Here is a 21,557-nt window from a genome sequence, read left to right as displayed (position 1 = left end):
TCCAATGCAAAAAAGGGAAATCTCCATTAAGCTATTTTTCCAACTAAGCATCAAATATCTGGCCTAAAATCATACAAAGAAAAACCAAGATTCATCGTCTCTTTACCATATTCTAGAGCTTATCTTCCCTTTTCCCTACACGGCCGGCAATTACTCCATTTTATCCCTAAAATTTCCAAACAATAACGTGTATCAAATATGCTTACCCAGCTCAACCTTCTTCATCAGCCTCATAGTGTTATGAAGCAAAGAGTCGAGGATCCCCGCCACCTGGCCACCCCCAACAAAATTAAAATTTTGTTATTTCTCGCCGAAGAGCCAATCCCAATTAGTCAACCATATAAAATTCCCCCACAAAATATAAGTTTCCGAGGGTTCACCGTGAAGATTCCCCCAATGATAGCGCACAGGTTGGTGATGAAGTGAGAGAAGGATTTGCTGTCCTCCGTCACCAGTACCTGCTCATGGGTTATAGAGATAAAGCCATCAGTCAACCGGTTAGAGAGAGAAAGTTCATGATCAAGAGGAAAGAGAGAAATTTGGCGGTCAACAGGTTAGAGAGAGAAAAACATCGATTAATGGGTTAGAGAGAGAAATTCAACAGTCAACATGTTAGAGAGAGAAATTCATCGGTCAATGGGCTGGAGAGGAAATTGTCGAGAGATTAAAGGAAGAAATCCATTGGACAATTGGTAGCTAGAGAAAATGTCAGTCGACAGGTTGAAGAGAGAAAGTCAACAGTCAACATGTTAGAGAGAGAAATTCATCGGTCAATGGGTTGGAAAGGAAATTGTCAGTTCACAGGTTAGAGGAAATCCATTGCTCAACAGGTAGCAAGATAAATTGCCGGTCGACAGGTAAAGAGAGTATTATCAACATATAAGAGAGAAAAATTCATCAGTCAATGGGTTGGAGAGGAAATCGTCAGTCGACAGACTAGAGAGAAATGCATCAGTCAACAGGTAGCATGAGAAAATGCCGGTCAACAGGTTAGAGAGCGAAAGCCAACAGTCAACATGTCGAGAGAGAAATTCGTGGGTCAATGGGTAAGAGAGAAAATTATTGGCCAACAGGTTAGAGAGAGAAATTCCTCTGGTCTACAGGTTAGGGAGAGAAAAATGTTGGTCAACGGAGTAGAAAGAGAATTCTGGGTTGAAAGGTTAGAGAGAGAAAGCCAACAGTCAACATGGTGAGAGAAAAGTTCATGGGTCAATCGGTAAGAGAGAAAATTATTGGCCAACAGGTTAGAGAGAAAATTCCTCGGTCAACTAGTTAGCGAGAGAAAAATGTTGGTCAATGGAGTAGAAAGAGAAATTTTGGTTGACAGGTTAGAGAGAGAAAATGGTCAGTCAACAGGTTGATGTATTGTGTTAGTCGTCAGCGTTGACCTGCATGGGGGAGGGCTCGAAGTGGAACTTGGCGGCGGGGACGTGTAGGCTGTGGACTAAGCTGCTGTGGGCTGTGTACTCGTACTCCGCCATTTGCTCTTGTTCTTGCGGCGCCTGTCTCGAGATTATCTCGGTTTTCACCACCTGGAGATAGTGCTCAATCTGCCCAGCTCATAGAAAAAAATAGATAAGTTCAAATAATTTATCATAACATCTACGATTTTTCGAAAGAAACATCCAAGATATTATTACAAGATTTTCGACGAAAAAACAGTTATTTTGTAATTTTCTGTGTGAAATAGTTATTTATGAATTAACTATTTCCTTGAACAAGGCACATCTCGAAAAAAATCGTGATAAACTTTATTCATCCTAGAAAATGATAGACCTCAGTATTTCTGTATTCGGTAGAAATGCAAAAACTGAAATATTTCAGCACGAGATACGACTTACAGTGCAAAAAGTAAAAGAAGTCACAATTACATTTTTTTTAAGAGAAGAGGGAAGAAAACCCGAGATCGATGACGAACCCGAACACATTTTACTATAGAAAATTGAATGGATATCCGCAAAAAGTCTCACTCCTGCCCGCCATAAATCTGATTGAAAGAAACATTTGTTTCTTACTCGATTTCTCTCCCACAAAAACCCATCAAATGAAATATGAAACATCTGGTGTAAGTATACAGCCAGTTTTTCCCGAAAAAGACTAAAATAAAAATAATTAAAATTTTTCAAACAGTGACGTTTACATTGGTCTTGTCACGACTAACTATAAAATGGAACACGAAAAATGTGGTGTGAAATATGTGCATTTTTCCATAGGCTTAAAAAAGTAAATACATGAGAAATGATCATGATATAAATCAAAAATAATAATTCATTGTTTTTACAATGACGCTTTGCATTGGTCTCATCGCAACTCGTAGTTAAATGAAACATGAAACATCAGACGCTTTTATCTACAGAAGCTTAGGAAATGGAAGTATAGAAAAAAATTTATTACTGAGAAATAGAAAATAAGAAGAATTTATATTTTTTACAGAAACATTGGCATTGGACTTTTAATGAAATAAAATAAGAAGCATCTGGTACGATTATTAACTTTTTCTCAAAACGAGAAGCATTTTTCCTTAGACTTGTGAAATGTGAATACAGAAATGCCGTCAATATATATGTGAGACATAATCAAATTTAATTATTCAATTTTATCAGACGGTGACATTGGCAGTGTCTGCACATGACATGTACTGAGATGAAACAAGAAACATCTGATGGGAAATACAAGCATTTTTTCCAGAGGCTTATGAAATGCAAATTGACAAGAAAACATTATCATACAATATAAAATCAAAAACAAAAAGATTATTATTTTTGTCACAATGACATTGCCATTTGTCTCATCCCGACTTTGACATGAAAAACAAAGAAACATCTGATGTGAGATGCAACAATGCTTGTACAGATGGTTATGAAATATTAAAACATGAAAAATTATTAAAATATGAAACCAAATGAAGCAATTCATTTCTGTACTTACAGTGACATTTGCATTGGTCTCTTCGCGGTGTGTAATGTATGATTGGCCAGCCAAACGGTCATGGCTGCCTCCAAGATGAGGGGCGAGCCGTCTCATCTCCAAAAGGGTCCTCCTAGAGATCTTTTTACCAAAGGAGAAGTGAGAGATGAAGTGGGAGACGTTAATCTGGGAAGGATCGAAGGAATGGGCCCCAGAGAGAGCTGTGATCACGAGATTGCCAGGAACCTGCACAGCACAAGGGCATTCAAAACAAAGAGGAAGATTCCAATATATGAGGTGTTACTCTGCTCATTTCAAGGTCCTATATATAAATGAGTATGTATTCCACTTATTTCTTCTTGGGGATTAAATCCCTAAAGACTAGTAACATCAAAAAGAAATCCTTCATTATTCATTCATAATAAGAATTGTTCTGACTTGTATCAAGTAGGATTCCTATATAAGAGGTGTAACCGTTCTTATTTCACGTTGCTATTTACTATTCATTATTTAGCATAATTATTTCTTCTTGGGGCTTTGATATGAACCTTGATACTGTGACGGGTAGACAATAGTGACGATGGGACAGTCAAAGACTAGAAGAGAACAGATCGGAAGGCTAGGGATTGGATTGGAGGGGGTGGGCCGATTGCAGAGTAGGGATTGCTGGACAGTTGAGGGGGCCAATCTTACCTTGATTCTAGACAACCCATCTAACGTGATGGCTACAAATATTTAAAGACAAAGTAACGCCTTAATCCTAAACACAAAATGACTAAAATGATGGGAGTGGACCGGAGCGTCATATATACCCTTGGGGGTATAGGGTTGTATCATTTTACCTTGAATTTCATAAAATACTCAGAATTCCTGAATTATTGTAGAGGATTATTGGACCAGTAATTGGAGGTGTGTGGCTGAGCTGTACAGCATAATTTTGACATTGAGTTGGATCTTTGTTTTTTTTCGCTCTCTGGATCGCTTTTACAATATGTGGTAAGGTTCGTCAACCTATAAACGGAAAGCCAAATCAAGTGTTTCTTGAGAGAGTTGGATTTCTCTTTTCATTTTATACATTTCTGCATGTCCTGCATAGCTCTACCTCTCCATTCTGTCTTCTCTTTAGTTTCCAGGATCCATCCACTCTATTCTTTTCCCTCTCTCGTGCGATCGATCCAATGATTTCTAGCTATGTTTCCACCATCACTTAGCCTTGGTATTATTGTGTTAATAGTTGATGGCATGAATGCGACCACCTGGGATATTTGGTAAGGCTTGAAGACATTTAATTTTCTTGAGATACTCTACCTCCCTCTCTTCTTCACTTCAAGTTCTAGATAGTTTTGAAAAGACCAATTGTCTATTTTCAGGAGATTTTTTGTATGGTAAAGGGATAAAAAATTAACGAAAATAATAAAGAAGAAAAAGGAAATGAAAGGTAAATAATTCAAGGAATTCAAATAAAGAATACAAGAGCCACAGAGAACAGGCATCGGAGAGGGATAATAGGTGCAGAACCCAAACGTGGGATGAATATGACAGAAAAAAAAAATTAAAGAAAGATTGGCACTTCGATGAATAACATCTCACCTTCTTCACACGTACAAAACCTTCAATTCTGCAGCCAGATGACTTTGGTGCAGGTCGCTTTGCAGGACCTGAAGTCCCATTTGATTGACCGTCCGAAGCAGACTGAAGTTCTATAGGTATAGGAGCTACCAGTTTTTCCATTGCCTGAAATTTATCAGTCAGTTCAGGATAACTCTAGTGATGCAGATGAAACGACTGTGATACGTTATACCTCAACTAAGCTCCCCGTGTCTCTATCACCATAGTAGGATTCATGTTCGTGGTGCCCTTGATTTTCCCTATTTTAGAAAACTACAAGTCAATTATACTACGATCAGAACCCTGAAGTTTTTTTGTATGTTAGGTACAGAATAGATGCTTAATAGGTCATAGACGAGTTTTTTGCGCTAAAATTTTCTAGATAGTGGAGATGGTAATGTTGTTTGAAAATTTTTGGAAGGCAACCCCCGTGATGAAACCATGGTCACCAAGCAGAGTTGTAAATCTTAATGGGGTTCTGATATGATGTGGGCCAGATTTATGAGCGCCAGTGGCCCACGAAACAGCAGCAGCCTACAAGCTCAGCGACAGGCCTAATATAAGGGTTGGAAGAAGGAAAGAACGGGGGGTAATTCAGATGTGAGTATACCCTTCCTTCTTCCTGGAGATCTCTCTCATTCTCTTCTCGACCATTCCTCAACTTCCTCTACATGCAGATGTTCTTCCCTGCGGCAGAGGCAGCTGGTCTCATCCTGGAGCAACGATCTTTCCGCTCACCCTGAAATTCTATTCTTCTGTTTCCCTCTTCCCTAAGACTGATGTCTTTCATTTTCTGCTGTACTCTGGACTGGTGATTCATCTCAAGGCGTCGACGAAGCCCTGGAGACGTGGATCTCTTCTTGTTGCAGCAATAGGATAGTGCTCTTATTAGTTCCTTATTATGTTCAAGATACAATCTTCCTTTGATTGTTAGAAAGATTGTTTGAAATATAAGTATTTTACGATCCTGATATGCACCTTCCTAACTACTACAAAAGACAGCATAAGAAGTGGGCCAGACGTGACACACATGCTGCAACAAGATACACGTTTCAAGAATCAAGAACTGCAAATAAAGCAATTTTCCCTGTTTCAAGAATCAAGAACTCAGTAATGAGCGCCGCAGCAGGGGACTGGAGAGTGGAAATACTTAAATCTAAAAGGGACAAGGCTGATCTGGCGGGGATGCCCATTATCATATTTTCCAATCTCAATCTCTCTTCTCTCATCTCACATCCTTAAACATTGTTAACAAAGATACTTATTTTTTGAACTTTTTATTTTATCCTACAAGTCAGCATAACTACTCCTATGTCCTTTTACCCTTTTTGTCGTTTTAAACCAAACAGGTCTCATTAACGGCCAGTGAACCTGCTACATTGTATAAAGCTAGGGCGTTCGCCCATGGAATTGATGATTTTGGTTCTTCGCTCTCCTCTTCCATGTGATTCTCCCAAGGACTCTCATAGCAGCCTAGTCTTTTGCTGCTCCAACTGTGATGTGAAAGCTTGCCCTGCTGTCCGAGGTATTCCCTCCCCCCTAACGTTACATCAACCTTCAGATATCGGTGGGATTCATACCAGATCCGTAATCCCTATTAAGGGTATTTGGTCGTCATATTTATTTTCTCTTACAAAGATGGAGTCCTATGCTAAGGAGGGCAGACAAGGTATTACATAGGCAGGGAGATCCTCCCTAAGGGGCAACAGGAGCCGATCCAAGCATGTTGCTATTTAATTACTTCTTCTCTATTCTTGTGAAGTCCTTTCCGTTGGAGGCCTACTCAAGGTCCCTATTAGAATTCCATGCTCTCATAACTTTCTCTAGTACCTAACAAGAATTTTAATTGAGAAAGCAATTAAACGTCCAAGTACTCACCATTATTTGCATTCGACCACACATATTGTTATATAGTCGAGGGACTTTAACCCCAAAAACCATCTGGGAGAAAAACAGAAACATTAGGATCCGTTCTCATACACCAGTGGGTGCACCTCCATTGAAAGTCTTCTGCTGTCGTTAGTTTGTGAGTTTGTGATGGGAAACTAAGTAGGCCTATTACTGGGCTGGCCCAATAAGCGCATACTAATAATTATGTCAAGGGGTAAAGGCAGTGGGGAAGGGGAAAAGTTTTAGGGATCATATGAGAGAATGTAGTGGGAAGGGGAAAGTTGTCCCCAGATATTTCCAAGGGTTTGCAGGTGCCTATCCAGAACCAAGTGGCCCTTTTACTAACTGGCTCAATAAGTTCATATTAGTCATTAGGTCTAAGGGTGTCTATATAAGGTTATAGAGGAGAAAACATAGAGACGCTGAAAGTTTCTGGGACATATCCCGAAGGGCTTGGAGTTCTCAATCTGGAACTTAAAGGCTTTTATATGAACCAGTGATAGAAACCTAAGAGTGCCTGATAAAGACATATTTGCCATTAGGCCTAGGGGTGTCTATATAAGGTTGTATGGGAGAATGTATGAGGAAGGGAAATTTGTCCAGAGATCTTATCGAAGGACTCCAGAATCCTCCTCGTCTGAATTAATACCAGGCTGTACCTATTGGAACCTATCGATGTTTGAGAACTGAAATACTCCATCCAAATATTTAAATAGCTCTCGAAATGGAGATCCAAAAGTAGTAATGTTCACTTACAACCACACAGAGAGAGAAGACGAGAAGCAAGATTAGGGTAACAGAAACGGTAGAGCAGGGGGATCAGATTGATTCCGCCTGGTAGAGTAGGAATAAGCCAAATCAGCCCCACCCTCCAAGATCTGAGCACGGAGGGTCCCCCTATCAAGCTGCAGCAACCTTTCTTGTAAGAAGATGAAAAAGTCCCTCCGTCGCAAGCTCCCTTTTTTATAGCCGCAGCTCTTCCCCACTTTAAGTGTTAAAACTCCCACCTGCCAACTGCACGTGAGTCTTCACTTCAGCACCTCCTCTTGATATGATAAGTTCAAGTTGGGACTTTATCAGTCAATCCATTTTACCAGCCATAGCGTGGGATGGCCAGCCTGATACCTAGCCCCTATAAAAACGGGTAGACACAGCCAATCATGGCAGCCAGAATTACTACATAAGTCCCTTTCCATCTATACCCTCTCCTCTCTTTTAGACCCTCCGCAGGTGACTTCCTGTGGCAGGAGACCTTCTCTTCTACATTATCCCTGGCAATGATCTCCATCCTTTCCTTTCTCTCTTCTTCAACTACCTTTCTCTCTCATGGTTGGACGCTGATTTCATTATTGAACTGGAAATTTCCTTTTGGAGGATTTCCTTTACATGTGGCCAATTGACCAATACATTCCAAGGAGGTGTCATCATCTCTCCGTCACTTTCTTATATTCTGGTAGATCCACAACCAGGGACTCTATCAGATTGGTGGGCAACGTTACTGATCAGTGAAAAATTTTTGTAGCTGGCTAGCAACTGAACAGAAGGAAAAAAATTTTCATTCTCAGCAAGTTCTCCTCGCTTTTGGAAAATAAAGCTGCAGTTATGACAAATACACCAGAATAAGGCACCAAAATACACTAGAAAACATCAACCATCAGAATCAGGCCGCCATAATCAGGACATAGGTTAAAAAATGAAAAAAGTGTTCATGCTCGGCCATCACAAGAAACACCAAATCAGGAGCCAAAATACAAAAGAGAACATCAATCATCCGAATCAAGGCCATCATAATCAGACATCAATTAAATGAAGACAAGATGTCTACTCAGGATCAAATGGATGAGTACCTGACATCGCTGCCTTTCCTATATATTCTGATCGATGGATAACCTTGGATATGATTCCTGACAGATTATGAAACGTATCAGCCCTCAAGAATGAGAACCCAAAACAATCACAGAAAATAAAATTTACGGAACATAAATTATGTGATTTTCCCCAGATACAATATCATTGACCATCAATAAGCCATGAAACTTTGGCTTTAGAAAAAAAGCACGTTATAGTTATCCACTGAGATCCTGATTTTTGGCAAGTTAATGTAGGGCTGCCCAGAATAGATTTTATACAATCAAATCATGGAATTATCAAACAAGCCTATCTTAGCAAATTAGTCACCTCCTGCATAGATCAACTTCTTCAGTACAATCAACTTTTGCCAGTAGAATCCGCTTATCAACCTCAGGATCATATCTGCCAAATGAAAGACCATGTGAAATATCATCCAAAGGAAAGCTAAGTGACAAAATTGATAAAGAGGCATTTCCATAATGCCTCGGAAAGTAACCTTTCGCGGATAATTTTGGCAGCCTTCTCCCAAGACGGTCTCTATAAAAATGGAGGAAAAAAACTTGATTTGGAGATGTTTAAACTTTGAAATGAAATGGCAATAGAGCATACTGGCTGTGAATAATTAAATTAATAATACTAGAGATGTTTAAATTTTGATGGGTTCAAAACGTCTTCCAAATAATCTGAAAGGACAGTCAATACTCGGGATCCGAATAATCCAAAATGTTCTCATGGAGAGAAGAGAGGGAAATAGAATGAAAGGGTAGTGTCACTGTGAGGGCTGTCCTCAGAAGAGCTCCTCAGAGTCTGCCCCTGTGGGGTTGACAAGAGCCCCCCTCTCCAGTTGGCATCTCCATGGCCCTGCTCTGTGTGTCTTGTTTAGAGCAGCTGGAGTTTTCCCCCAACACTGACTCCTCGGGGTCGTGCTGGTCTGGGTTGTTTCAGGTGGTTGTTACTGGTCCCACCTGAAACATTTTGGTTGCCACTGGTGCAGCTGAGCATAAGCCCATTGTCCCACGATGCCTAAAGTGGCCCCGGCAGTAAAATCTTACTGGGAGCCATCACATTTCAAGTTGACTGTCCAATAATTATGATATCTTCCAATATATTAAGACATATACTATTATTTATAATTTACATTATCAAAACACAGTTTACAGATCACAAACTCAAATAAAAGCATCTTTTAGAATAAATTAAAATTTTGAAATTTCTATCTTCAGTCAACAAAAAATTAAAAAAGCATGAATGTAGAAATTATAATGGCCAAGGGTTAACCATGCACAAGATGAAGTTTTAATCAGTAGTTACCAATCGGTTGCTCCAGTAGCACCAAGGAGCATAAAAGTTGACAACCAGTATTGGATGCCTGCAGAAAAACCCAGAGCAGTAACAGAATCAGATAACGTAGTTCATATTCACAAAGTTTGACCACAAAAATATTTTCAATAATACAGCGTACAGAATTGAAAAGAATGAAAGAGATATATCATGTTGCTCCAGAATGTGCTGCATACATTATTAAGTGAATTACAATGATTACTCCAAAAACTGTTATGCCAGAGATACATTTTGAAGTTTAACGATTTTGAAATAAAACAATTTAAAATCATACAGCAATTTTGAAATAAAGCTTGCATTTAAGAGTATGATTATGAAGAGACCCTGCTACCACCGTGTGTTTTTTTTTACGAATCTTTTATGTTTTTACAAAATTCAGAACTCCATCACCATGATATGATTATTTTCTTTTCATTAAAATACTCATGATTTTAGCAAAACTTCTGTCACAAACCTCCCAAAGACTTGACAAGAAACATCCCAGAAAGGAAAGTCAGGCGCACGTTCACTCCGAGGAAGTGGGAGATTGGGCGGGAAAATATTATATAAATAAATCCCTGCCCTCAAGAAAGGATTCGGGTTTTTCTTCTGGAAATTCAAGAAGTCGGCCTGGGCGAGTGATCCTCCATCCAAAAAAGGGGAAACAGCTGATGCAGCTTCTCTCCCACATCTCCCTATTCTCATCTCTCCCTAATCTTCTTAATTGTTCGTCCTGGTCTTCTGTATCTCCAATTGTGGGCATTATCTTATCAGAGCAAATTATACAGATTTTATTTCAATTCTATTTGAAGGTCTGCCTTCACCCTTTTTCTTATTCTTCAGTGTACTTGTATCCTTAAGTAGGTCCACCTACTTATGAAGTGGATCACTTAATGGGTCCTTCAAAAGTAATGGGCCTAGCCCAGCACAAATGTAATCAGTATCTTAACCGGCTTAGTTCAGCAAATTAAGAGATTTTTTCAGGGGGAAAACCGTAACAAGAGGGTTAGTTGCGTTGGAAGGTGACTAGGAGATATGTTTTTCTCTCTTGAGCAGTCCTCATGCTCACGTGATTAGGGTTCAAAATCATTCAACACAGGATCATAATAATGCTAGGTTTTAAAGGAGGTCAATGGATCAATGGATCAAAAGTAAGTGGAATCAAAAATGAAAATCCTTGCCTGTTTGTCACCACCCACTAACCGCAAAACCATCAGAGAAATCAGCGAACAGTTTAATATGAAGTAATGGCTAAATGTCAGCATCCTTGATCCAAACCAATAAAAATCGTGGAAAATGGATGGAGACACTGAAAAATAGAATCATTCTTCCCATTTTTCCACAGAATAAGACCTAAAAGCTGGCGTCAAGGGTTTTCTAATTTGTATTTTACTTCTTTTTACCTCATCATTGTTGAACTCTATATACCTCGTCCAGGTGCCATCAATGTTGGGGACTTTAGGCCCATTGCATTGTCGAACTCTATATACCTCATCATTACCAAGGTACTGGCAGACAGGTCAAGGGCGGTAGTTGGGGACTTAATCAGTCCCATTCAGTCGGCATTCATTCAGGGTCAGCAGCTGGTGGATAGTGCGGTGGTGGCAGGAGAGATTGTATCGACATGGAAAACTAACAAGACAAAGGGCTTCATTTGGAAGGTTGACTTCGCGAAAGCATATGACTCGCCTGATTGAAGATTTCTATGGTCTGTTATGCGAGAGCATGGTTTCCCTGCAAAATGGGTGGCTTGGGTGAGTTGGTGTATTACATCCCACTCATGCTCAGTCCTGATCGATGGCCAAGCCGAGGGGGCGGGCAGATCCATCCACAAAGGGGAGTTCGGCAGGGGTGTCCACTAGCATCACTGTTGTTTGTCCTTGCTGTTGACACTTTGGCCACCTGCACCACTAAAGCTTGTGAGAAAGGCCTTTTGAGGGGCTTTCAAATGGCAAGCTACCTGGAGGGTATCTCATTGCTACAATATGCAGATGACACAACATTCTTCATGGAAGGTTCGATGAAAGAAGCAGGCACCCTGTCGGCTCTATTAGACTTATTTGCTGACTTCTCGGGGTTGCAACTCAATCGATCCAAGTCGGCTTTTTTGGGTTTCGGGCTTTCTTCGGAGGAGGAGCAGTGTGACAATGCCCTAGGCACACCACGAGGTTCGATTCCAATGAGCTACTTGGGTCTCCCACTAATAGGGAAGCGTATTTTAGCTGCAGAATTGTAACCAGTGGTCGAGAAAGTGGAGAAGAGGCTGGAGGGGTGGCAGAGCAAAATTCTATCAAAAGGGGGTCGTCTAGTGCTCTTGCATTCAGTGCTTTCAGCAATTGCCATTTTCTACTTATCTGTATTCAAAATTCCAGCAGTCGTGGTAAATCAGCTGGAGGGTTTGATGCGAAGGTTCTTTTGGGGAGGCAACAGCAAGGAGGCGCGTAGGGGTGTGCCCCTAGTAGCATGGGAAATCATTAGTAGACCAATGAAGCAAGGAGGACTGGGGATTCCTCATTTGGAATCCATGAACTTGCCCCTATTGTCAAAATGGGTGGATAGAATTGTGTCATCAGCAGAGGGACTAGTCTTCAAGGTCCTAAGGGACAGATATGGGCACGATGGATCGGAAGAGGCGCTGGGCTAAAGTTAGGGGGGAATCCCCCTTCTGGAGCGGCCTATGTCAAGTTATACCCTGCATCTGTGAGTTTTTTGACCCCAGACTTGGGGACGGGGCTGATTTTTATTTCTTGACGGGGAACTGGTCCAATCAAGGGATCATGAAGCTGAAGTTTCCAAGACTCTTTGCCCTAGCACTGAATCCGAAGGCCAAGGTTGCTGACTGTTGGGAAGGGGCTTGGGTCCCTAACCTGACAGGAGCGTTATCGGATCTACATTTTGAGGAGCTATTGGGGATGCAAGATCCTTTTACCACTAACCCCGAGATGGTTGGGTATGGCGGGGACAATCCTTCTCGAGTTAACGATGCATATTTGAAGATTCGGGGCAAAGCGGGAGGCGACTCGTCAATCAGCAAGACATGCCACATACTGATAAAGCAAAAAGTTCCCCCCAAGGTGAGGAATTTCAGCTGGTTGTTGAGGTGTAGAAAGCTGGTCACACGGGTTTTCCGTGAGAGATGGTCCCCAACAGACTCCACCGAATGTCCTATGTGCACAAGCGAAGAAGACGAAGACTGCTCCCATTTGTTTTTCACGTGTCAGTTCGCTCACAGAGTATGGGCATCACAACAAGTCCCAAGGGTGGTTATCTCCTCGGACGAGCCATTTTGGGCCTCAAACACGCTCTTGAGACCCAGGAGGAGACTGGAGTGGGGGAAACTGCTAGCGACATTATGGGCACTGTGGCTGCACCGGAACAAGGTAGTGTTTAAGGGGAGGACGGCTTTGGTAGACAGTGTCATCCACAACATTCAGGTGCTAGTGTCATGGTGGGTCAGAGGGAGCTGAAAGGTAGACCCTTTTTTGGGTTTTGATTGTATATGGTCTTTACATGACTTTCATTTTAATGGTATCAGGTAGACCACCGGCCTCGAGTGGTCTTCCACATTAAAGTTCAAAAAAAAAATTTTACTTATTTTTACCATTACATTTTTTCAGCTGTTTTATGTGAATGGATGATGTTATGAGATACACTAAGGTCTGATCGAGCCCATATCAGGTCTGATGATGTATCAATAGACTCTCTAATCAATGATATCCGTCCACATAACTTCTTTCACATTCCTCTCTTTCTGGGACACACCATCTACCTCGCATATCATGAGAACGAATTGTGTCATTGCCTGCTTCCTGACACAAATTCTTTGGTAAAACTTGTAAATCAGGGTTTTGCTACACAAAAAAATAGTCACTAGCTTGTGGAAGGTGCGTGAAAGCCTACATACTTTGATTTTTTCTTCCCAATTAAGGGTTCATTCGTAGGAACCAACTTTCAAAGTTTGACACAACCATCAGATGTTTTTCAAAATTCTTCAAAAAAAAAAATCAGATGTTTTTCAAAAATATCAATATTTTATCTACTTAAGACAAAAAGCAAGTCACTTAATACAAAAATGGGAATCCCAAAAGATGACTTACTGATGAGAGTAATGATCAAATGTCTGACCAGTGAGCTTTACAGAGTCTTCGCTGTAGTCACCTTCAAATTCATCGCCATGATTGTTCACATCAGGGATAGGTCCAGAATGAAACTCTGATCCCATTGATCTTAAGTTGGGATCAATCGAAAACTTGCGAATAGTTTTTGTGATATTTAACCGATTCTGCAGGTGAGCCAAAGGATGAAAAAGTGATGCATAAGTTGGGAGGAATAAAGTAAATGTAAGAAAAATGTAAATGAATTAGTTCTAAATCTCATATCATCTATTACAATTTTTAGTCAGCATGGTTTTCTCTGTTTCACGTTTGGTTCTTTACGTGTAGCTCATGCAAGCGACTTACAAGGTGCTCTCTTAAAATCTTCATTTTTTTCCATATGGGTATTGGTTCTATATTTGCAGTTCTTTGCCCACTGTCTCTTAAACCAGTCTTTGAGAAAGTACAAGACATCTTTTGGATAAAACTTAACAGGCAGAAGAGAGACTGAAGGCCCTTAAAATGAGCGGAAAGCTCCATTGTTGACAACAATCAGTAGGAAATAATCACCAATGTAACATAAGCAACTATAACAAAACATGGGCTTACTACATGAGGAGGGCCTTTCAGGATAAATGGAGCCTGAAAGAGACCCTGGGCCATATAAATAATGGAAAGCCTAAGAACCAGTTGGGATGACAGTGAGTCTGACTGGAAGACTGATATAGTCCGTACCATATTAAAAGAAAATCCCAATAAACTGAGCTAGTTGAACACCATGTAATGGGGCTCTCTCATCACCTTCTTGAACTGTATTTAAACCTGTATATTGACTTATAATTGCACTTTTATGCTAATGAGCATCAAATGCTATTGAATAGTATTGTCACACAGCTGGGAGGAAAGATGGACCAAGAGAAGAGGCAGATAGAAGAACTAAATCAATCAGAACAACAAGGAGAGAAGTCAATTCAACACACGTCCCCACAAGTCAAAAACCTGACAAACCCTATAATTAAAGGTGACTACGATAAATGATAGGAATCGAAAAAAAAATCGTGATTGGTGTGCAGGGGAGGATCTGCCTATGAAATAGTTCATGTCTCATTTCCTTACTTCATTGTTCCTTCTAATTTGTTCACTTCGACAGCTGGTTCTGAATGCCATGTAACATCATCTTCAACCCACCTCCACCACCATTTACAAATGGACCAACCCATATTTGATATATCATATATGTCATATATGTGCTGACATATGTGTGCGTTATCAAAAAAGCAGATACATTTTAATGATAAAATTTACCAAAAAAGGAGAAGACACTAGTTTGATTCCCATTATCAGCCCACGGAGAAGTAATTTACTATGGTTACTATTTTAGGATAGTTGAATGCATCATTTTGCTCTAACCCTACCCCTGCTTCACAGTTATAGGTAAGGCTACCACCTTATCACGTGTCTCCTTCAAACGCACTTGCGGGTCCCTTTTACAGTGGAGATATCTGATCAGGCCCATACGAGTCTTTGGTATTATGACAAGTGATGAAGAGAGGCTTAAGCTACGAGTTATTCTTGTGATTCATGCGTAGAGATGATAGAAAATAATAAATATAGGCATACGATCTGATATGTTAACACATCTATGCTCGGAAGAAGACACAACAGCAGCCAGACCCAGAGGTAGGGCATGAAGAAGGGTTACTTGTGAATCCCTCTAGTACCCTCTCCTCTGCTACATTCCGGTTGTGACTGCCAGTCGACCACCAGGTGTTGTTCTTTTCTTGGAGGCAATCTCATTGCATGGAGCAGCAAGAAACAGGAAGTGGTTTAGTTCTATAGTGCTCAGGCAGAATTTTGGACCCTTGCTTCTGGCATCCCTGAAGGTTTGTGTCTCAGAAATCATCTAACAGAAATCTTTATGCCATTAGTATTACAGACGACTATTTCAAAAAAAAATAGTATTACACACGTGATCAGACCTGGAGCTGGAATGTCATTTCATCAAAGGGAAACAGGACCACAGACACTTCTGCACCCTGTAAATTCCCTCAGCTCAACAGCAAGCTGATATCTTCACCAAAGGCTTGTCAGTGTCCCAGTCTCAAGAGCTTTTTGGCAAGCTGAACAACAGTTACATCCACTCAATTGCTTGAGGAATGTCGAACGCACTTGGCTTGGTAAGTTATTTCCTTCTACCCTTTATATAATGGTCCCTCTCTTTGCAAATACCTTGTAGCTAGCCCTAGTTCATAATGGAGTAGAGATTAGACCTCTTTCTTTCCCATTGAGCCTATCTTCTCCCAAATCCAGAGTTCTTCATATTTGTCCACGAATTTAAAGAAAATAAGAAGTCAATTACAGCCTATTTAACTTGGTAATCATGTTGCAATATGAAAAATAATTCCTACGAAAGTCGTAATAAAAAGTGCAACGGATGACAACTTACAGTCCCAAGGATGTCACTGACATCGACAGATGCAAACTCACACGAAAGCACGGGAAAGCTACAAGAAAAAGTTTTCAATGTATCAGACAAGTAAAAGGCAGACAAGAGACATAAACAAAATAACATCAACTTGGTGGAGAAATTTGAAAAGAAGGAGCCTTTTCTTTCTAACATACAAATCTCGTAAGATAGTTTGCTTTCCTAGGAAACTAGATCTGAAAAACTCAAAACTAAAACTAATTTAGGTCGAAATTTGAAAGTATTACTGAATTTCACGTTATTTGTAACTTTTTCTCTTTTACCTTAAAAACTTGTTTATTTGCGTTTTCAACCTCCAGTCACTTGACCATTGCAACTAATGATTCTCAGATCCCCCCTACATTGGGTAGTGGATCCAAGGTAACTGAGCATTAGTATACACCGTTTAAAGAAATAAAAAAGTGGCATATCAAACTGTCTCTACATCCTCCTGTATTAACGATGACGTGGGCGATCCCAGACCCCCTCTCCCCATCTAAGAACACTATCTAGTTTCCTTCTTCCTTCAATTATAATTGAGACCCGAATTAGTTATTTTCTACAGTAGTCAATGTGCTAGTACAAGTCCAAACTAAGTAAAATGATGAAAATTTTGAAATTTTATAATTACAACCCGATTGAGAGGTTTCCGCTCAAATAAACTAAAACAAACAAAGAAAAAGAATAATATTATTAGCTCCTTTAATAAATAATGAGAGCAGTGATTTTCCTATTAAAACTAGACAAAGATTTCCATTAGAGTACATAAAGAGAGATAAAACAAGAAACTCTATTTTCAACCAATAAAGAAAAAGACTACCTAATATTGAAATCAATGCGCATGAAGTCTCCATCCTTGCTCTTATCTACAACAATAGATGTGGTCGTTCTCACCGTCAAATAATTGTTGAGCTCCTGATCAATAAGAAGCAAATTGATTTAGCTTTAGAAAAAAACGTAGATTTCCAGCATAAGACAGTGATATGTAGGGCTGACAAAATGACTTGACAGTGATGTGGTTAATTACATTGATTTTGTAAAGATGTCTTGATATGTTTAACCATTAAGAACAAGAACAATGGTTACCATTCCAAACAGGAAAAAGATGGAAAGTGCCGCAAGTATAGAGAGGCTGGCTCCGGAGAGAGATGCCTCTGTTAAATCCCTAGGGATCTTCCTGCTCAAAAAGATAAAAATGAAATTGGTATTTGAAGCCATCTTGAACAACACTCAGTTCAGGAATCCAGAGGAATTCGGAAAAGCTATATAAAAGTTCCAGTAAATAAATCCTAAAAGTATTTTGCCTAAGCAGGCCTCCTTTAGGAAGAGATGGTAGTACTAATAACGTGTAGAATAGTGATATCCATATGATTTGACTGGAAACATAAAATGTAACTGATCTTTAATCATTAACTAAGACTAATTGTATAGGGATCGAAATCTTGAAACTCCTAGCAACCAAAGAGATTAGACCATGTCTTATACCACTACAACCCTTCCTATAAGACCACCTCCTCCAGTACAACCCTTCCCGTAAACACCACCTCATTGTGGTGCAGCCATATAGCCCATAATACTACAAGGACTCTTCTTCAGTCCCTACATCACCTGCACGGGCCTTCCCAGATCAAGCCTAAGCAGGCGTCATCAGAAGCCACATCCACTCTCATGAGCTTATGTGGTCTCCAGATTGCCTGGGCAAACAAGCAGTCACAGAAGAGGTGAGAATAGTCTTATCTTCCATATGTGAACAAGGGACAAATGACCGATGAATCCGAGAACATTTGCTTCCAGAAGACTCCGATCATAATTCTTCTCCTTATCAGTTGTCGTCCAAAAAGCTTCACTTCTAGGGGCAGCTTTGCTTCCAAAGGAGTCTTCTTTTGGCCATTTTTAAATCGTCTTTTATGCATCCTGAACCAAAAAAGCTGTGCATTTCCAACCCCCAGCCGTCCTGTGTCCCATTTGAGGGACGTAAGTGTAGCAATTCCTGCTGCATGGTCATTAATTCTTCCCCCCCCTGGTCTGAAAGAACGCCCTCCAGGATCGATACCATGTGTCATCCCAGCATTCGTTAACCGTTGCATGGGGGTTCCTTGCCACCTGGAAGAAGCGTGGAAACTCTTCAGGTTACGTGCCTTGGGCAGACCAGTCATTCATCCAGTATCAAAATAGGGAACTATTCCCAAGTCTGACTTTGAGGAACCTCTGGAATTGGAGAAAATCTGCTGCATTCTTTGTCAGAACGGAGATGCCCCTCTAAATGAAGCTGATCACCGCTCCCAGTTCATCTCTGTACCATAATTGTCATGCATGACCTGCATGACGATGTCCACGTCTGACCCCATAATCTTTCCCAACCATTTCATAAGCAGTACCTTATTCATGTCATGCAGGTGCAGCATGCCCAGCCCCCCTTGCTCCACAGCCAGCAAACCACCTCCTAGGAAACCCTATAGGAACCTCTGCCATTTCCTGCCTCCGTTCTTTTCCAGAGTAATCTCATCATCATGTTCTCCAAGCAGCTTCCGATTACCTGCAGCAACTTAAATCTCAATAGACAGAATAAGGGAATGGCCAAGAGCATCGATCGAAGCAATACCAACCGGCCCCCTCACGTCAGCACGGGGCTCTGCCAGCCCTCTAGCCTCCTCTCCACCTTCTAAATCACTGGGTTCCAATATGTGTTCGAGAGTCTGACCCTTGTGAGCGGCAATCCCAAGTAATGCATGGGTAACGTCCCAATGGGTGGTGTCCCTAACGTCTCGGAGCACTGAACCTCTTCCTGGTTTTAGTTAATTGAATAATCAAGTTTAGTTAATTTATTAGTAACATCACTCTCCTTGCCCTAATAATCATCTTGAGTCTCCACTTCACAAATAACATTGAGGTTTTTTCTCAACTCTATCCACTGGAAAAATTCTCTCCTCTTATTGGTTTTGGGAAGTCTCAAATCAAACGTAGAACTATGTGACTATCAGTAGAGAAGTAGGAGATTAACCAAATTTTTGCAATATAAAAAAAGAGAGATCCCAACAAAAGACTTGGCCTGATACATTTCAAGGCAATACAGGAGACCATCTCTTCTACACCTGTCTTGGAGTTGACTCAAATTAAGAATTCTACATGAATGCATTTTGCAGTGACTTTGGGGAGGTTCTGATTTCAATGAAGGGATAATCACTTTTAATTGATTAAATGATTGATGCTGCCAGATATCTGCTACAATCCTCCAAGGGACTTATTTGCGGACGCACAAGAAGAGAACCATGTGAAACACATGCCACTCAGGGCAAACGTGACTAGACAAGAAATGACTCTATTCATAAGGATGCCCACTCCAACATAAGATCAAAATTTATAACTGAAGTCGCAATTCACAATGGGCTGGACCATGGGATATCCTCCCAATAGAGAGGGGCAATGGACCTATCCTTCCTATTCCCTATTCTCTATTCTCCTCTATTATCTCCTGATTCCTCATCCACTCTCCCCCTACATGATTGTGAAAACGACATTGTATTGGTTTCTACCATGTTGCATTTTCTTGATTGATAGCAACCAGAGATTCAGTATCATCATGATCAATGGCTTTTCCCCAGTCAATGTCCGGATCAGAATTTCTTTTCCTGGCTTTTTCCCTATATTTTTGCTGATAATCCCCATAAAAACCATTTCATTGAACGTGTTGATCCTTTCATGCACTGGCGTGACCATTAATTACACGACAGTACATCATAAAAGCATACTAAATAACTTAGAGGAAAAGGCTATCAGTAAAAGACCTCTTTCAAGTCCGCCGAGATTAAAAATTAGCTGATTGCGATTTATTTTGAACCTTCGAAAAAAGTACCAATGCAAAAGTTCTCCAGGCGAATCTGATTAAACGTCCAAAGCATCAAAAATACCAAAGCTCCCATAAAAATTGTCCGGCATGTTTCCAATTTTCAGGAATTAGCGAGATAGCAGAACATGCAGTGAGAAAGAACACTCTCTACAGTCCATATATACAGTCCATACCGATATTGGTATGCGATTCCGAAACATACGAAGTGATGAATGCAGAATGCAAGTGAAATCTCTCCGCTTGTTCACCTACCGCGCTAATTCCGATAAACCGGAAACATATCTGCCATTTAAAAAAAAAATCTTTGAAATTTTTCATGCTTCAGACTTTTCATTACACCAGTCTAGAGAGGTCTTGCATCGACACTTTTTCAAAAGTTCTAAGAAGTAAATCTAGTAGCCGGATACGAATTAGAAAGCGCGCGGACTAAAATTCAACCATATTTTATCAAAGTAGAACAAAAAAACGAAAGCACAAACAGATTGATCAAGCGAAGAGAGAGCCGGTGAAAGAAGAATTTTCAACCTGTAGAAATCGACGGCTTTCAGCTTGCCGGTCGTCGTCATGGCCGCCGAGCCGCGTCAACCGAGCAGTTCCTGCGCGTAGATTGATCCAGTGAAATCCAGTCGCTATCGAGATCTGAGAGATTTGGAGTTGGCGAGGAAGAAAAGAAATTTAATGCTGATCTGGTTGTTAGTCTGCTGTTCAGCTGCTATTTTAAATTTATAATCCGCCAAAGATCGTTTGTTTGTCTCGATCTCTCCACTTTAGTTAATCGGACGGCCAACAGTTACGATGACGGCTGATGGATCGTCATACAATTGGTCTAAACTCGACATCCGTCATCCTTCACACATATGGACAGATGACTGTCGGAAGACGTCAGCCAGAGATACCTGTCTTCTGTTGTTCGTCGTCCGTCACACATTTGGATCAGAGATCTTGCCTCGATCGCTTCTTTCTTGTCGATCTGATGGCCTATAATTACGACGAAGGATGATGGATTGTCATCTGTTTTGTCTAAACTACGTATGTGTCATCACTCAAACATCCAGAAGGATGACTGTAGGAAGATGTCAGACAAAGATACCCCCCATCTGTTGTTCGTCGTCCATCATCTAGATCAGAGATCTTGCCTCAATCGTTTCTTTCTTGTCGATCTGATGGCCTATAATTACGACGAAGGATGATGGATTGTCATCTGTTTTGTCTATACTCAGTATATGTCATCATTCACATCTCCAGAAGGATGACTGTAGGAAGTGTCAAACAGAGATACCCCTCCATTTGTTGTTCGTCGTCCGTCGTCTGTCATCTGGATTAGAGATCTTGCCTCGATGGCTTCTTTCTTGTTGATTTGACGGCCTATAATTACGATGAAGGATGATGGATCGTCATCTGTTTCGTCTAAACTTGGTATATGTCATCATTCACACATTTAGAAGGATGATTGTAGGACGATGTCAAACAAAGATACCCCCCACATGTTGTTCGTCGTCCATCATCTGTCATCTGGATCAAAGATCTTGTTTTGATTGCTTCTTTTATATTGTTTTGATGGCCTATAATCACGATG

At 40.6% G+C, this 21,557-nt stretch overlaps 1 protein-coding gene across 5 annotated transcripts; it reads right to left on the bottom strand.

Annotated features, from left to right (window-relative positions):
• LOC144707534 (protein disulfide isomerase-like 5-4) lies at nucleotides 1-20,678 on the bottom strand. 5 transcript variants are annotated; one of them, XM_078580683.1, is made up of 16 exons: nucleotides 20,507-20,678; nucleotides 20,234-20,263; nucleotides 17,221-17,311; nucleotides 16,955-17,049; nucleotides 16,117-16,174; nucleotides 13,674-13,858; nucleotides 9,568-9,625; nucleotides 8,753-8,793; nucleotides 8,584-8,658; nucleotides 8,253-8,309; nucleotides 4,709-4,775; nucleotides 4,498-4,641; nucleotides 2,929-3,153; nucleotides 1,389-1,550; nucleotides 381-458; nucleotides 1-270 (listed from the first exon to the last, which is right to left on the bottom strand). In XM_078580683.1, the coding sequence occupies exons 1-16, from the start codon at nucleotides 20,545-20,547 to the stop codon at nucleotides 193-195; spliced, it is 1,485 nt and encodes a 494-aa protein (XP_078436809.1). In that variant the 5' UTR covers nucleotides 20,548-20,678; the 3' UTR covers nucleotides 1-192. The 5 variants fall into 5 exon arrangements, with proteins under 5 accessions (XP_078436809.1, XP_078436811.1, XP_078436810.1 ...); XM_078580685.1 differs by lacking the exons at nucleotides 20,234-20,263; nucleotides 20,507-20,678 and adding exons at nucleotides 18,513-18,670; nucleotides 18,741-19,037; XM_078580684.1 differs by lacking the exon at nucleotides 20,234-20,263 and having other exon boundaries at nucleotides 20,507-20,677.
• Nucleotides 20,679-21,557: the final 879 nt, after the last annotated feature.

The sequence above is a fragment of the Wolffia australiana genome, chromosome 9 (assembly GCF_029677425.1).
Source record: "Wolffia australiana isolate 7733 chromosome 9, ASM2967742v1".
NCBI lineage: Eukaryota > Viridiplantae > Streptophyta > Magnoliopsida > Alismatales > Araceae > Wolffia > Wolffia australiana.
The sequence above is the reverse complement of the archived record's forward strand: the minus strand, read 5'-3'. Positions and strand labels throughout refer to the sequence as shown.

Excerpts from the sequence above, each read along its gene's own strand:
- LOC144707534 (XM_078580683.1), bottom strand. The coding sequence starts at position 20,547 with ATGACGACGACCGGCAAGCTGAAAGCCGTCGATTTCTACAG. Across the intron at positions 4,642-4,708 it reads ACACGGGGAGCTTAGTTGAG|GCAATGGAAAAACTGGTAGC; the intron begins GTATAACGTATC and ends GATAAATTTCAG. Across the intron at positions 271-380 it reads TCATTGGGGGAATCTTCACG|GTGGCGGGGATCCTCGACTC; the intron begins GTGAACCCTCGG and ends GGGGGTGGCCAG.